This window comes from Phaseolus vulgaris, chromosome 10 (genome assembly GCF_051622355.1).
Source record: "Phaseolus vulgaris cultivar YP4 chromosome 10, ASM5162235v1, whole genome shotgun sequence".
Classification (NCBI taxonomy): Eukaryota; Viridiplantae; Streptophyta; class Magnoliopsida; order Fabales; family Fabaceae; genus Phaseolus; species Phaseolus vulgaris.
The window spans coordinates 34,277,041-34,293,686 of NC_143507.1; the positions used below are offsets into that span (position 1 = coordinate 34,277,041).

At 34.4% G+C, this 16,646-nt stretch overlaps 1 protein-coding gene across 1 annotated transcript in view; it reads right to left on the bottom strand.

The window, feature by feature from the left end:
- Positions 1-319: 319 nt before the first annotated feature.
- Positions 320-16,646, bottom strand: part of LOC137819559 (BEACH domain-containing protein C2) — a 56,827-nt gene continuing 40,500 nt past the window's right edge. Inside the window, exons 11-31 of the mRNA XM_068623446.2 lie at positions 14,658-14,742; positions 14,342-14,536; positions 11,691-12,236; positions 11,475-11,618; positions 10,721-11,167; positions 9,096-9,241; positions 8,730-8,799; positions 8,462-8,545; positions 8,325-8,381; positions 7,429-7,497; positions 7,249-7,335; positions 7,053-7,169; positions 6,056-6,205; positions 5,771-5,855; positions 5,541-5,661; positions 5,242-5,338; positions 4,365-4,478; positions 2,993-3,356; positions 1,400-2,190; positions 1,036-1,158; positions 320-715 (exon numbers count right to left, since the gene is read on the bottom strand). Coding sequence (XP_068479547.1) covers positions 641-715; positions 1,036-1,158; positions 1,400-2,190; positions 2,993-3,356; positions 4,365-4,478; positions 5,242-5,338; positions 5,541-5,661; positions 5,771-5,855; positions 6,056-6,205; positions 7,053-7,169; positions 7,249-7,335; positions 7,429-7,497; positions 8,325-8,381; positions 8,462-8,545; positions 8,730-8,799; positions 9,096-9,241; positions 10,721-11,167; positions 11,475-11,618; positions 11,691-12,236; positions 14,342-14,536; positions 14,658-14,742 — 3,967 coding nt within the window. The 3' untranslated portion in view covers positions 320-640. The remainder of the gene's footprint in view (positions 716-1,035; positions 1,159-1,399; positions 2,191-2,992; positions 3,357-4,364; positions 4,479-5,241; positions 5,339-5,540; positions 5,662-5,770; positions 5,856-6,055; positions 6,206-7,052; positions 7,170-7,248; positions 7,336-7,428; positions 7,498-8,324; positions 8,382-8,461; positions 8,546-8,729; positions 8,800-9,095; positions 9,242-10,720; positions 11,168-11,474; positions 11,619-11,690; positions 12,237-14,341; positions 14,537-14,657; positions 14,743-16,646) is intronic.

The following is a 16,646-nucleotide window of genomic DNA, read 5'->3' on the forward strand; positions in this document are numbered from 1 at the left end:
TAATATGTATTTGAATCTTCATTTGTCACATTGTCAAAGACTAACCCTCCTTAGTTATTAAAAATAATATATTCATTTTTCTGATCTGCTCTTAATTCAAGGTATATAATTTGACTTTTGTTGTATATAAATCTAAAACAACAAAAGGAAAATGAACAAAGTTTTTTTAAAAGAAATGAGTGTGCTAAGACATCACTATATTGTTTGCCTTCCAACTATGTTGCCATCACAATCAATATCAAGGATAACTTACTAACCACTGTTATATTTTTATTAATATAAACAAAATATTTTAAGGCAGGTTTTTACATGCGAAAAGTATTGGTTGAAAAAAGTGGTACCATTAACCATAGTAAAAAGCAGAGAACAAAACTGTAATGACTCTAACCTCAGTCAAAGCTCGTCAGATATTAATATTTGAGCTCAAATGTGAGAGCAAAATAACACTATGCTAAAATTAGTAACCTAACCACTATGGTGGTAACTGGTCAGAGTTGGTCGTTACATATGTTACAAGATGTTTCTGAAGATATGCAACGATAATGCTTACAAACAGGAGTATTATAACTCCATTATATTTTCCTAATAGTTATGCGTATAAAAGACCATGTAATCAACTTTTGTATGCCCTAAAAGCTTATCATTTTATGAGGTGCTTAAGCCCATCACCTTCCCAACCAAGCTTGAGCATTTGATCGACCACTTTCAAGCTCAACTGCAAGAAGCAATAAGCAACGAGAATTACCAACCATTTGCGTGCATTCAGTCCAACAGGCACATAAAAATATCAAAAACTATCACACTGCACATGTGTAAATTGTAAAACTCCAAATAATGTGCAAATGTGATTATTTTATTATGAAACTAGATTGCAGGTGAAACATCAAACGTTTATGCTTTTATGCAATTTACAAGGATCAGAGAAAAAAAATCATTGCCTAGACTCACGGAATATTTAAAAGCAGTATTCACTTGTAAAGCGTAAGCAATGATTGATATTTGACAATGATCCTTATCAAGAGTGATTTAACTTACAGTTGGATCAGTAAAAATAATCAATTGTTTATCCAAAGTTGAAACCAAAAGATTTGTGTTATCCTTATTTAGAGCAAGAGCTGTGATATCCTGTCCTTCTTTCAGCTTCAACACATGAAACACCTACACAAGATAGTATGGTAGAGTGCTTAGCATTAAAAAACAGTCACAAGGATATGCATAGTAGGAAGGAAGGCAACAGGACTCATGATGTTTGAGAGAACCAGAATGCGGTTCTTACTGAGTATTTTCTTATAGTATGTGAATATTGAGGAAGTTTGAAGGCACATAAAGAACAGTTTGATGAGAAATAAAAGATCTGATATTTTTTTGACAGCTCAATTTAATCATCTTAATATTGTACCTCCAAAGTGTGCAAATTCAGGAAGCAAATTGAAGGTGATGGAGCATTTATTGTGTTGCTATCTTGAGTTTCTTCTGAGTCTGAATAAAAATCTTCAGTACCCGACTTACTCGATTGCGAATTCCAACTGTTGTAGGCTCCACCATTTTCTTGAGAATTAATTCCAATCAAAGCACTCCTTCCATCAAGAGAAATTTCCATGCAACTAATGCTGCTAGAGAAAGATAATTCTGTTTTTGCAATCAGAATACCATTAAGAGTAAAGGTACTGAGAATATGCTTCGATTCATTCCACACAACGACAACCCCTTCAGAGGAAAGAGAGACAGTGTGAGCCACCACACCATCCAGCCTTCTGATTAAACGTCCCTTTCTTATAGAGTGTAGGAGAACATCCGATGAGTGGGAGCATGAAACAACCATTCGAAGATCTGAGTTAACACAACAACTGAGTATTTCACTGTCATGCCCCCTAAGTACCTGTATAGGGCCCTCAATACGGCGTCTACGATTCTTTTCTATCAACAGATGTGATGAAGAACTACTGCTGGTTGAAGGCAGCGTGCCAGTGCCAGTCCCAGTAGAAGATTCTGATGTGACACTTGAATGCGATGCAAGTGCCCTTTTTATTCTCCAGAGTAGTACTGTTGTATCTCGGGATCCAGTCACCAGGTAGTCACTATTCGGTGAAAGACCAACGCAAGTTACAGGAGCACAGTGCGCATAGGCTGTTTCCAAGGTTTTAGCTCCATCTGAGGATATTAACCTAATGCTATTATCAGCATGCCCACCTAATCAGAAGTCCAATTGTCAAGTTAAAGTGAAAGACCCAGGCAGTTTAAAAAGTAGCTACTACAAATGTAGTTCAAGTTTCTTAGATGAAGTTTAAGATCTGGGAGGGGGAAGAAAAAGTATTTTAAAAAACAAAAAGACAACATTCAAGAAATAAGATTTCTCTTGTTCAGCCCAGAGTTTATAATGGTTTTGGATATTATAACCATATGTTGAAGACCAGTCCCACCCACAAAGATCAATCGAACTTACTAGAAAAGCCTGCTTAATTGAAGTATATATTTAAAGACCTGGATAAATTAAATATACAGGTCGCTGCTATGATTTCTCTACATTGTTTCGCTGCTGCCTCAACTAGTGAGTATTTTCCAGCAAATGCCTGAAAGAGGTTGGAACTATTTAATTTTTACATCTATATAGTTTTATTCTCCTTATTCTTATGCCTAAATCTTTTCCAAATAACAAATTTTCCCTTGTACTGAACAAAATGGGTGTTAACTAATAGCTGCAATGTCACGTACAAATTTGTCTTTTCTAAGAAATACTAGAACATAGGTATACCAAATGCTATATAAGTACTGTTAACGTCCCGAAACCCCCCCTTGTAAACCCCCTTGAGAAAAATCCTTAAATTGATGAGTTATATTATCTATGTTTCCAGGAAAATTATAAATCCACGCTAATGGCAATGGTTATTATTTTAAGCTCACTTCTCATATAAGAGATTAATTACCAGCAATAATTTTTTCACATTCTACTAGTGGCAGCATATTTTAATAATCCTAGCTCGTCTAGATTTACCAGTAATAATTTCTTTGTCACATGTTATAGAGACAATAGCTTGGCTTCTAATTCCAGATACAGCAAAAGCCAATGCTTGGGGATATTGCCACTCTTCTCCAGTCCCAGCAGGACCTTTTAACATGCGTATAATCCCACCAGCAGAACCTGTTGTAGCCTTTCCATGGTGAAAGAGGAATGGTGTACCCTGCCCATCAGGTGTATTGGGTTGCCACTTGTGCTGTGCAACATGAGCTGCTGGTGCATTCAAATCAACAACCACAACCATATCTGAAGACGCGTGGATAGCAGCTGCTGGTAAATTGCAGTGTTCAGGGGATGGAATGACATATGACTTAACTGCTTTTGGGTTGCGGAATATTGTCTGATATACAAAGAAATATATGCATTATCATTATAATCACATGCATTGATCATTGGCAGTTGAGCGAGCATGAAACAATAGGAGAGCACTTCGAAGCATTTCATCACAGGTTTTGAACAATTCTTAAAACAGAGGAGACACCTTGTATATACATAAAATCTACTAAGGAGCCACATAACATACAAATGAAAAAAATAGTCGGAAGTACACGAAACAGATAAATGGGGCTTTCTTTCTAACTAGGTAGGTAGTGTCTAATCCAGGTTCAATTTATTTTTTTTCTCTTTCTGCTTCTAGGGAGGGGAGAAGAAGGGTTCATACTGATCTTCACAGATAGGATGGAGAGTTACTGATCTCAGGTTCAAGGTTTTTTTAGTTAGTTTTTTATAAATGGTGGCTGGAGTATATTAGAATACTTTTGTCCGTTACTCAGATAATTTTTTTTTTCTAAATCTGTTTAATCAAACTTAAGTTATGCACTTAGTACATGGTTTCTAGTAGCTACCTTAAATAATTTTATCATAGTAATTTATGTAGTAACTAATTTCCTTAAGATATATGCATTGTCTTAAAGAAACAAATAATGAAACAAATGGAATATTTAACAAAGAAAAATAAGTGACCTTTTTTATCGGGAAATACTTAATGGAATCAAAGTCAATGGTAAGTCAAATATAAGAAATGGGGCAGAGTATGGATTTGGTCGTGTTAGGGATTTTTTCCTGAAAGAGTTTAGAAATAGCGAGTTATAAAAAAAATAGTAAAAAGAAATATACATTTTTCTCTTCATATTGCAAACCAAAATAAAGAAAAACAGCCATTATCCATGCATGGCTAATGGCTAATAATGAATTATCAATTAGCTTGATGACTTCTGTATGTAAATCTAGACATTGAAGAAAGCCAAAATAAAACACGGGTAACAAGACAGGGAGGCGTACTAGATGCTTACTGAGAAAGAAGTAATCAATAAAGGTGTCACTGTCAAACCAATGCAATCAAAGTTACCTGCAAATGAAGAACTTCTGATAATGGCTTCTTCTTCAAGTGTGGAATAGTCAAAAGTTGGGACGGTGTTTGTCCAAAATAAGCAATCTGATCTTGTGTGGCATGCTGTTGCACCTTTACATGTCATTGTAGAAAGTAAAAAGTTACAGAAATCATGGATAAGTTATTTTTTGAGGTCTGATGCTTTTATTATGGACTTTTGTAAATGTTTTGTAATAATGTACTCCACACATAAAAAATATTGGAGCATAAAATTTTCCTAATTCATTCACGTATAGATAGTAATGGCCTGTACAGTCCTTCCATTGTTTTTTTTTTTTGTATTTTCCTCTTTTTTATCTATGATATTCAGAGGTGTAGCATAGATGTTTTTTGTGATGCAAACACAGTTGGGATGACAACCGACATAATGAGTCCTCAGCACTCGTTTTTTTTTTTTTAAAGTTATGCAATAGAATTATTTCCTTTTGATTAAAAAAAAGATAGGATGGCACAAGGGATTCTTTTTCCATCTCAAATTTTAACCAAAAAGTAGAAAGCGATTTTTTCCCCATCTCATTTTCTATTTTCCTCAGTTTCTCTGCATTTTGTATTTGGTCACAAGGGAAATTTATATTCACAAACTGACAGCTAACCAACAAAAAAAGGATTGCGTTGTTTATCAAGCTTAAGCAGATAATTTCCTGTATTAAGTTATGGAAACAAACACATATACAAGTGACAAACAAAACTATAAATAACTTGTACTTTAATCCTTTAGCCAAAAAGGTACTTCTCATACGACAATTAATAAGGATATTTTCATCTTTTGTTTCAGGGAGTTGGAATTGCATGTTATATAATGAATTGAAAATGCGAAGATGCAACGGAGACATACTGGGTCAGATATTTTATCAATATCCACGGTCCCTCCATAAGTAATGTAAAAGAAAACATTATTTGCTGCAATAGCCTCTTTGCCCTGTTGCTTATACCTGTATGGTTAAATCCATTTAATGTAACCATAAGTAAGTTGTCAAGGGACTGAAATAAAGTGGAAATTTAAAAAGGAATGCTATAGATATCTACATTGAAATGCTAGAAAAACAAAACTCATGAATAAACAAAAGGAAGCTTTGAACTAGGCTTGAAAGCCAAAAGAATATGGAGAAAAAGGAAAGTACGAAGAAAACCTACCCAAATATGAGATCAATCCACTCATGCAAATGAGAAGATACATATTCACTCTCGAGAGCCATCCTATGCTTGTGCACAAAATCAACTGGATTCTCAGCCCAAGCAGGAAGTTTTACAGTATCTGTATGACAAAAGTACTTCTCAATCAGAGGTAATAAGTTTATTATGCAGATATATGTAATTAGAATGTCTTCTTGAAAAGGAAATGGAGAAAATCTCAATGAGTATACCAAGCTTTCCTCCCAATTGTGTTGTGCCAAAATCAATTGAATTTTCATTCGTGAGGACCTCAGGGAGGTAAAATAGCTCAGGAACCTAAGTTGAGATTAAAAGAGGGAAAAAAAGCCAAATATAAGTTTCAAGAAAACCATGGTAAGCATTTAAAAATATAAGAACTAAAAACATTGAAGTCCTCCAAGGACAACTATAAGTCTTTAATACACAAGTACAAAGAAATTTATTGTAAAAGCATTCAAGAAAACCAATATTTCTGTCATAAGTTAGTAAATATATACCAATTCCTTCACATCACTCATGTCCTCAAGAACTCCATTCCAAGTAGCAGAAATATCAGAAAACATTCGATCTGCATGATCAAATTTTCCACCTTGAAGTTTGATTGCAAGAGTAGTGAATGGTTCAACCCTAACAAGATAATACAAAACCTGTAAAAGATAATAACCATTAACTAATGCAAAAATCAGCTACTAAAATGCAACCATATTAAATGCTGTCGCATACTGGGTGATTGCTTCTGTTGCTACTTTAGAAGAACTGAGGAAAATCATCATGATTTTGATTTATTCTACGACTCAGCAAGGAAATGGAAAATTGAATGCAGAAGCCAAAAATAAACACAGATGCTAACAAAACCCTTGAGAAACAGCCTCTTTGCATGTATGACCTTTCCCCATACTTTTGCATGCAAGAAGCCTTTTTAACAGTGGGGTATGTTAATAGTATGCCAACAAACAGGAAATATAAATAAATAAAATAGCATAACATTAAAGTGCACAAGTTTACTTTAATCACATTTTGTGAGATGCCTTTCTGTATCATGACTTTGTTGACAATACTTGAATGTAAACCAACCTAATTTTAATATCTTAAGAATTCATAATTGGATTGGTATCACTTGGAAGCCATTTTGTTTGATCTTAACATGATTGACAATTTAAAGCATCCTGGCTAAAAAATCTACATAAGTTCAGATGATTGTACACTTGATGCTTCCAACATACTCCCCTAATGCAGCCAAAAATTATTCAAGTTTTATTAATTGAGTGTAGTTCAGGATAGGTGAAACTTAGTCGAAGACATTTGAAAATTTGAAATTGGGAATTAATGCAAAAAAATAAACTTGACATCAACTCGAAGTTAATCACTTAAGCTCCATCTGAATCAACCATCTCGAGAACACTAATTTCCTGACTCTCAAATAAGAGAATAAACCAAAGACCAGCATCAACAGTCTACCCGAGGAAAAATCAAAGAGAAGGGTGAAAAACCTACTGTTCCTGCACTTGAGTAGTGTGATCCATAGTGGAATTTAGGTATTACTGGGTCATCAAAGCTGGAGTATCTCTCTTGAAATTTTTTAAGACGATCTGGGTTCAGTGCTCCAATAGGCTGCATCATATAAAAAAAAATCAAATTTAAAATATTAAGTAATTTCCCTTGAACTCATCAAAGCAACATTCATGATAACCTTTGAAAGATCCCGGTAAGAAGAAGGATTAGAAAGATCCAAGCTCTTTGAACTGTAATCAGAAAGAATCCAGGGGAAAACTGGATACTGCCAAAAATACATAATGATAAAATAAATAACATGTAGATAAGAGTTAAAGAGTTTAATTATAGAACGCAATGAGTTAATAACGAAGATCACCTGAGTTATATCATTATAACTACGCCCAGCCAATGTATTGAGTTGCATTAGATACTCAAAATTACTGATCTGCAGAAGGGCACCATAAAATGTTAGTAAGCAAAATTACATTAGAAATGTTTGGCTTGTTAGTTGTTAAAGAGTACATTAAAAATTTTCAACAAAATGAAATAAGACAAATTTCATAAGTTTGTGTTAGAGATACCAGAGCTCTTCTGCTGCTGCTACCCAATACAGTGGCATAGACGGTATTGCTATCTTAGTCCAGTTAGTTTTTGTTAGACAGTTATGTCAGTTACAGTTAGGTTTATTCTCAGTATCCTGTATCTGAGCTATGTACCGTATATATACAATGTATCTAATTCTATTTAAATCAATGAAAAATATGTTTGGCCTTTCAAAAGAAAAATCAATGAAAAAATATCACATTTTCAGAAATTTAGCATTTCTCTCATTCTCTGTTTCCTAACCTTGTATTACCAGCTTGAAAATCCATACCAACATGAGAGTGAGTGTTGTAAATAGGAAATTATTGGGATAAAAGTATCCTAATATCTCTAATAATTATGAAAAACATCCCTACATTCATTTCAGTAAATTTTATTTACTTTTTTTAAGAGAATATGATTGTTAAAAATAGGGGAGTTGAAAATGTAATTATCACGACTGTAATTAGTAAAATATTTCTTTTCTCCTTATTATTCAAGCATAAGTTACACATGCTATATCTAACAAGGAATATATGTTTAGTACAAAACAAATCGTCAACTTTTGTGCTTGAATTCAAACAATTTCTTTTTGAATAAACCAGCTTAATCTGAGAAAAAAGATTGCTTTCCAGCGTAACCAAGCAAATCCAAACACACTAACGTCTTCAGAGTTAAGACACTTCTTACCTCCCACCTTGCCCAACGCTCCATAAGTTGGGTTCTTTTCAAAAGTTGTCCAGGCCTCTGAAATATAAATTATTTTTATCCTAAGCTCAGATGCAAGGAAAATTATGAAGATGAAAATTTACAAAAAAGGATAATACCTGAGTAGCTAAATATATATTGTTTAAATACAAAGGTCGTGCTTGAACAATTGCCTGATATGCATTTTTTCGCCCCTCTCTACTCTGCAGAGGAAGTTTTGGTAGGGAAAATCAGTTCAAGGATTGGAAGTATGCAAGAATTAACAATCATCCGTTTATCATTATGATGTTAAAAAGTATATTAAGATTGATTATAGTTACAAATCCAAGAAGATTATGTTGCTGAAATATGAAAGGAAACAAAGTGAGCATATTCAAGAATTAGTACCCCAAAGTCAAAGAAGAAGTTGGAACTGTCCACCATAAATATCTCTAGTGCACTTCTCCTAAGAAGATATCTGTAAAAGAACCAATTAATGACATACAGACAACATTAAGTTCAACATAAATTATTGCCTAATAATCAGGGATCAATGATCCTAATTCTCTAGAATCTGAACATCTATGATTAACAAATCTGCAATAACTAATGAATAATTAGATTTAACAATAACAATAACATATACAAGTGCTAATTTTTTCATATCCTAAAATATGTAAGATATATACGTATGTATTAAGAATCAAAACGATTACAAGTGCATATAAATTATAATAGAATAATAAACTAATATAGTCAACAAAATGAATTCACCTCCGACTATATATTTGATGAAGAGTAGATATCAACCAGCTGCGGTTCTTTTCTTGGTCCCGTGTCTCATAACCAAATTTCAAACCGTCCATCGTGGTGTTCGTCTCAATATTGTCAACTATAAAATTCATCCTCCTACTAGTCACCTACAAGAGGACAATGGCATTTCACACTGGTGCAGTTGAAATATAAATTGTAAATTCATAGTCCATTTTTCCGACAATAATAATAGCAGCCCAAATTAACAAATTCATCTACAATTTTCCATGTATTTGATGGTAGAAAGCAACCAAAAGCTACAAAAACCAGAGTAAAGATGATGATAATAAGGGTAAATGAGAGACAAGTATCATGGGCCAGAGTATATTAATTGTGATTTTATCTCGTGTGTCAAACCCCCATGCATTGCTCAAAACCACTAATTCTACAATATCCTTACACTGTTCTGATACTGCTTCTCTATGGAACCCTTTTGGTGCTGAATGTGTCCACGGCCCATGGACCAAATCTTTAAGACAACTTTCATCCCTTCGGAAGAAGTTGAAAAGGAAAAATGTGGTAATTTGAATCTTATATATCAAAGTTTCTATATCACAACACTTGTACGGATAAGGGTAGGATTAGTTATTTGACTTCAATTTGGTGTATATAACATGATTTTTCAATTGGTTTCCTTGGAAGAACTGTTGAAGGATTGTGGAACCCTATTCCATCTATGCATTCTTTGATATTTTGTTTTTTGTGAATACTTTAAGGAGGATTCCCGATTCTCCCAAATCTTTGTAATGTTTTCTCATTCTAAATAAATTTCAGATGAAAGAAATCTGAAATAATTTTCTGAATTAATCATTTATACAAAAAATATTTACAATTTATACAATTACTTTCTTAGAAAAGAGATAAATTGTAGAAGTAAATCTCAGTTGTAGGAACCAACTTATAAATTAAGGATAATCTAAGCTTTTCAAGCTCTATTTATACCTAAAAGTAAAAGTAAACCTGGAAGTTTGAAATTATGTAGCCCAAAGAGGCTGCAATTAAGGTGGGTCAATAATAATTGCAATTAAGGTGACTTTCAATTAATAAGTTCTCTCCATCCTCCATACACACACACACACACACACATATATATATATATATATAAATAAAGATTTAGTGGAGAGTAAAGATTTCCTAGGACTAGAATCAGCAATGTAACTTCCTAAACACTCCCATGATCATTAAATTCATTTTAGCATGTAATACATGAACCACTTCTAAAGCATCGGACTAACTACTGTTAATTGCGAAATATGCTGAGCACACACGAAGCTAGTTTAAAACTAATATGAACCCACTTTGTAAGTTCTTGATTTTTTTTTTCCGCATCAATTAAATGGAACTTTATCTAAACTACAGGTGTTCACCAAAACCAAAATGTATGTTATTTTTCCCAATTACATATATATATATATATATATATAGTTTCTACTATGCTCTTCTTCTCTACTAATAATAGCGCTCTTCATTCCATAAGTAATCTCAAAATGGCTACAAAACGTAATAGGCACAGTTCTCACAAAAGATTATCTTTACGTATCTGCTATATCATCAGAATCGTTTTAAAATTAGATCATGAAACTTACTTGGAAGGTTCCCTGTACAACGCGAAGTGGCTGGACCATTGTTGACGGTAACTCAATAACAATTCTTTCATCAAGCTCACTTGGAACATAACCAGGTGCAAAGGCTGAAGAATTCTGAACAACATCCTCATCACTTTCAGGTTGAATTGCACTGGAGTCTGAAGACTTTTGTACATTTTTCTCAGCTCCTTTCGACAATTTTGGCTGATTCTCTACTTCATCAACTGTAACATCCAAATTTTCAGTTTCCATCTGTTCTTCGTCTTCATTTATACCTTCTATTGTAATTGCTTCCGCAGATAAAACTCGAGTGCTCGGATCACTATTCTCTCTTGAATAATCCTCATAATTGGCGGCAGAACCTAAATGATCAGACCCTCGATAGTTTCTTCTCATACATCTTCTCATCCTAGAAGAACTTTCCATAAAATCTAGCTTCCAGAAAACCTAGTGAAAAAGACAAAATAATCACCGTGGTGACTAAACCATTATTAAAAACAAACAGAAAAATAGGAGCATCAGCTCAAAAGAGCTATCGAGCTCCTTTTTAAAGCCCAAAGCCCCTACACTAGTTCTTTCTGAATTCTTGGTTTTTAATTTTTAGGCATGTACACCTAAGAACAGCAAGCAATATACATCTTTATAAAGGTTTTTCATATACTCTGCAAAAGATAATTTAAGGCCAGAAAAAGATGAGTAGCAACAAAGACTGCCAGTTGGTAGCAACAACGTGGACAATTATATCATAACATACTCGAATTGGGTTGTACAAATAATCTGCAAAAGGCCCAAAAAGACTTCTCATCTCGATTAGTTGTCGAATAAGTTTGCGCCATGCATGAATTCCAGTGTTGATACGATGCCGAGATATTATACCTGAACGTACATGCCTGTCCATCTGGCAACAAAAATGTTTAACAACAGTATCTCGATATAATCTAAAAACCATAGTAACATTTAGCAGACGGACCTCAGATCGTTGCATATTCCTTGCTAGGGCAAAACTGGCAACAAGAACAGCTATAAATTTATATGACAAAGCATTGAAATCTTTCTCGTATATCGACTTTGTATCAACTGGCTGCAGACATTCCATCCATGCAACTCCCATTGCTTCAGTAATATTCCACCTGCGAACCCGCTCCGTATCACTAGCAGTCCTTCGCTGTGCAGATGTAGCCATTGCCACAGCACTCAAACCTCTTCCAGAACCAATTCTTGAAAAACGTTGGACATCACGAGCAGCTGCCAAAGCAGCATCTTTTGCTGCTGCTTTGCTCCTTGGTATGGGTGGTGTTTTGTTAGGAATAGTTGAAGGTTTTTGAAAGCTTGAAAATGTATGAAGCCTAGCTTGTTTCCGTTCTAGTAATGAGGTTTCACGCCTAAGCTGGGGATTTGTTGAAGGAGCATGATTTTCACTACCTGAAGTACCAGCTGCAATCATAGACAATGCTAATGCAGCAGGTGGAGACGCAAAAGCAGCAGCCCAGGCTGGAGCTATCAGATCAAGAGAAGCCTGAAAGAAATGTCAGCTGCATAATTAAGTTAATGCACCAAAATTCATATAAATGAATATAATATTAGATGCATGCAGGAGTTCTTGATTAATACATCACTTGGATTTTGTACAGATTTTATTGGAGTGACAACAAAGAAATACAATGGAAAATCAGGCCAACCATTATGGATGTTTTACATAGATATGAAAAGATCTCGGATCAGACAATGAATAATAGCAAATTTACTACCTTTTTATACCTTGGTGTACCTATTTTTAAGGGCAAGCAAAGTTGCGTCATCTGATTCTAATTGTAGACAGAATTAAGGAAAAACTAGCCAAATGGAAAGGTTGTTTACCCTCCTCTATGGGAGGGTTTATGCTGGCAAAGTCTGTGGTACATGGCATGTTTTTCTTCAGTTTTCATGAATATAGATGACCTGTAACATTGTTAAAAACAATTGAGAGATGGTTTAGAAATTTTATTTGAAATGGTGATATTGCCTTGGTTAAAGCAACTTCTGTAGCATGGGATACTATTTGTAGACCTTACAAGGAAGGAGGACTATGATTAAGATATATAGAAGATATGAATGAAGCATCTATGTCAAAACTAGGTAGAGAGCTAATAAAAGGGAAATCTGAATGGGCAAAAGTTTTCTTGCAGCTCATGTGTCAAGGCCATCTTGTTTGGTGGTTTCTTTTGTATCCTCTTTTATCTGGGCAGGTTTGAAAAATAGCTTTCATTTGGTAAAGGAAAATACAATGTGGTAAATTGGAAATGGCAAATCAGGTGAAAATTTTGGACTGATAAATGGTTAAATAAAGCAGTAGCTGATTCGATGAATATTGATAGACAGTTCAATCACTTCTAAAAGCTAAGGTTTCAGATTTCACAAGTAATAATACTTGGCAGATTCCAGCAAATATGGTAGTATTGCACATCAGATACTCAATACAGTACTACCCACTTTTGAGGTCACTGACCAGGTAGATGAAAACATTCTTTGGATGGAAAACTCGGTTATAGGCAGGCTTATTCATTTGTTTATCAAAGCGGGAAGTTTTATGGAGATTTTCTTTTTCTTTAAGGAATAAAGCTATTCAACCCTCAAAATCTTTTACTGAAGCCTCATTCATGGCAAAGTTCCTACTGATGACCTGGGGAGAAAGCATGGCACATTTTATTGTATCGATGTGTCCTCACTGTCTATGTCAAGTGGTGGATTAGGGACGAGTTCTAGCAGCAATGCAACGTCTAACGGTGAAAGATAGATGAATATGATAAAACCCAAATGGCAAGGACATTTTTTGACTTTCTACTTAAACTATGTGGGTGCAGCTAGCAAAATAAGAGGGTGTACGAAACAAAAGCCTCTTGGAATTTGGTTTGTGTCAAACTCGGTCTTTTAAAACTGGTTTATAAGGTAGAGTTTGCCTTACACTTTTATACTTTCATTTGACCATACTGGTAATTGTTGTGGGACTTCACCGTTGAGGTTGCAATTTAAGAAATCGCCAAAACTTAGGCGTGCTATGGATGACCACAATTAAGGAAACTTTCCAACAATTTTATTATTCTTTATTCTAGAAGATTTAGGTAGCTAAGATCAAGTTCAAAAATTTCAAAATTGATTTGATCTTATTCTTCTTATCTTTATTTATTTTGTAATCCAGGTGATTAGAATCTTTTTAGCCGTTTCTGTATATAGAAACTCGTACAAAACTTTGATGAATGGTGAAAAACAAAAATAATTGCTTCTCCTAGAATTATATGGTACTAGAGCTTCGACTTTGATCCTATATTGCTCAATGTGTCCTCCACAAATTCGGAAGTTATCGTACATGGTCATCATTTATCCCAAAAAAGTTTTTTTTTTTTCTACTGGTCTTCTTAGTACCAAAAAAAATTTCCAAAGCCCATGTGTCAGTGATTCTAAAGCTACTAATCACAATAAGTATAGCTTAATCTATATGATTAGATGAGTTCTTGTACTCTACATAAATTCAAAAATATTTTCAGAAGCGTAGTTTGCATGTACACAATTGTGTATACGTAATGCATGCACACATATCTGTGACCGTTTAAGTTTGTGCACATATAAACTAAGTAAATTGACTACCTCAAATGACTCATCATAAGCAGCAAGTTCGTGATCATCCACCATGAGAGGGTTTAAACCATCAGCAGCCGCGAGTTCATGAATTCCAGCCAAAAGAGGGCGCCATCTCCTTAGGATAGCAATAAATGGTGGTATGATAGCCTCAACATACTTTTTACGAAGAGGCTTTCGGTCTATGCTAACAGCATGGTATACCTGCCCAAATATTGTATATTATGCTGACTACAACAATTGTAGGCAAAAGAAAGACAAAAGATAAATATTGTGGATAACAAAGTAACCGAGAATATAAATGTTAAACGGAGTCAATGCTAACCTCCGAATAAAGCACACAACATGCTACCAAGACTCTTTGTTTCTTAGCATCAGAAATCGGCATGTTGAGAATAGGTGAGAGAACACTGTCATATAAGGATAAGTAGTTAAATAAATAAGACAACGTTAACCAGTTGAAATTGTAGAATTTAGGTAAGCAAGGAGCAGAGAATTGTATAGACTTAGAATAGAAGGATATTGCATTAATATGGTACACTGTGTGATGATACAATGGACAATTCACTAACGTTTATTTTACACTACAAATAAAGCTAAATACTAGACCCCAAAGTCAATCAAGCAAGGAAAGATAAGATAAAATCGATGAGAACAAGATAATTCTTATTATAGGGAATAATTAGGATTTCTTGGAGAGGTTACTTCCTTATTTCATTAAGGATTTGAAAGTAGAGAGAGCATTTATTAATCCAAATGACGTAACTAAATACTCGTACTGCCCTTCATGAGTTCTAAACATCGTTGTTTATTGAAATTTTTTCTTAATTGCAGTGACCCATAGCTTCAATTAGTGCTGGCCTCTTAGGGGGTGCTAAAGGGTTTGTTTCGACAAACTTTTAGAATCCAATCCAATCCAACCCAACATTACATGAGGTAACTTCTTTTCCTAATCTTGTAATCTCTAGTGAATCCATCTCTGATTCCCAACTTCACAAGAACCTGAATCCAAATTGACACCAACCTAAGAGAACCTAGACATTCCAATTGCCCTTAGGAAAAAAAAGACTAAAAAATGTACCAACAAGCCACGATACCCTTTGGCCAATTACCTGTCCTTTAAATACTTACCTACTCATAAAAGCTTTCCTTACAAGCCTAAACACTACCACAACACCTACCTCTATGTATGAGGCATTGACGGACAAAAATGGAAACAGGACATGGTCTTGAAAATAGATGCACTAGAAAAGTATAGTACTTGGGAAGTGGTTACTCTACCAAATGGGACAAAACCTGTAGGATGCAAATGGGTATATACTATAAAATACAAGGCGGACGAATCCATTGAAAGATACAAGACAAGCTTTATTGATGGTTGCACTAGAATTACATGGCTCTATTTTCTTAAACATAAATATGATATCAACCCTGTTATTCCCATTTTTCATTCAATGATTCAAAATCAATTTGGGGTCAACATCAAAAGATTTAGAACTAACAATGCTAGGGACTATTTCAACCAAGTTGTGTCTACTTATTCTCAATCCAAAGGAATTATTCATAACTCTTCATGTGTCTATATACCCCAACAAAATGGAATGACAGAGGAAAAATAGGCACTTGCTTAACAGCACCCAGCATTTCTCTTTCAAGGGAAAGTTCCAACAAATTATTCGGGAGAAGTTGTCATCAGTGCTGAATATATGATAAATAGGTTTCCCTCACATATATTAGAGAACAAAAACCCTCTTGAAAACCCTACAAATTTTTACCCTCACTTTAAGATCTCAAATGGCTTCATTCCTAGAATATTTAGGTGCACAACTTTTGTATGTATCTACAACCAAAATAGAGACAAACTTGATCCTTGGGCTGTTAGATGTGTCTTTCTTGGTTATTCAGCAACTCAAAAAGATTACAAGTGTTATAGCCCTTCATCTAAAGAGTTGTATATCTCCATTGATTCACCTTCATTGAAACTATTTTTTTTTTCTACAATGCTAGCTCCCAAGAAGTTCTTTCAGAAGATTTTGATAACCACCTAGAACCCTTTGTTCTGTCATAAGCTCCAACTGAAGCCTCAAAAAATGAACCTACAGCTAAGCAAATTAATTCCAGCACAGAATTAGATATTGAACTGATAATATCCTTGATGCTACTGAATTGCAACCAGAAAATACTGAAACAATTAGAGATTCAGCCACAAGAGTTAGTACCTAAAATTTCCCAAGATTCAACAATGTCTACACAAGAAGGAAGAACATTCCAGAGATGTGGCAAAGTCCATGAATCCAATCAAAGTTCTAAACCT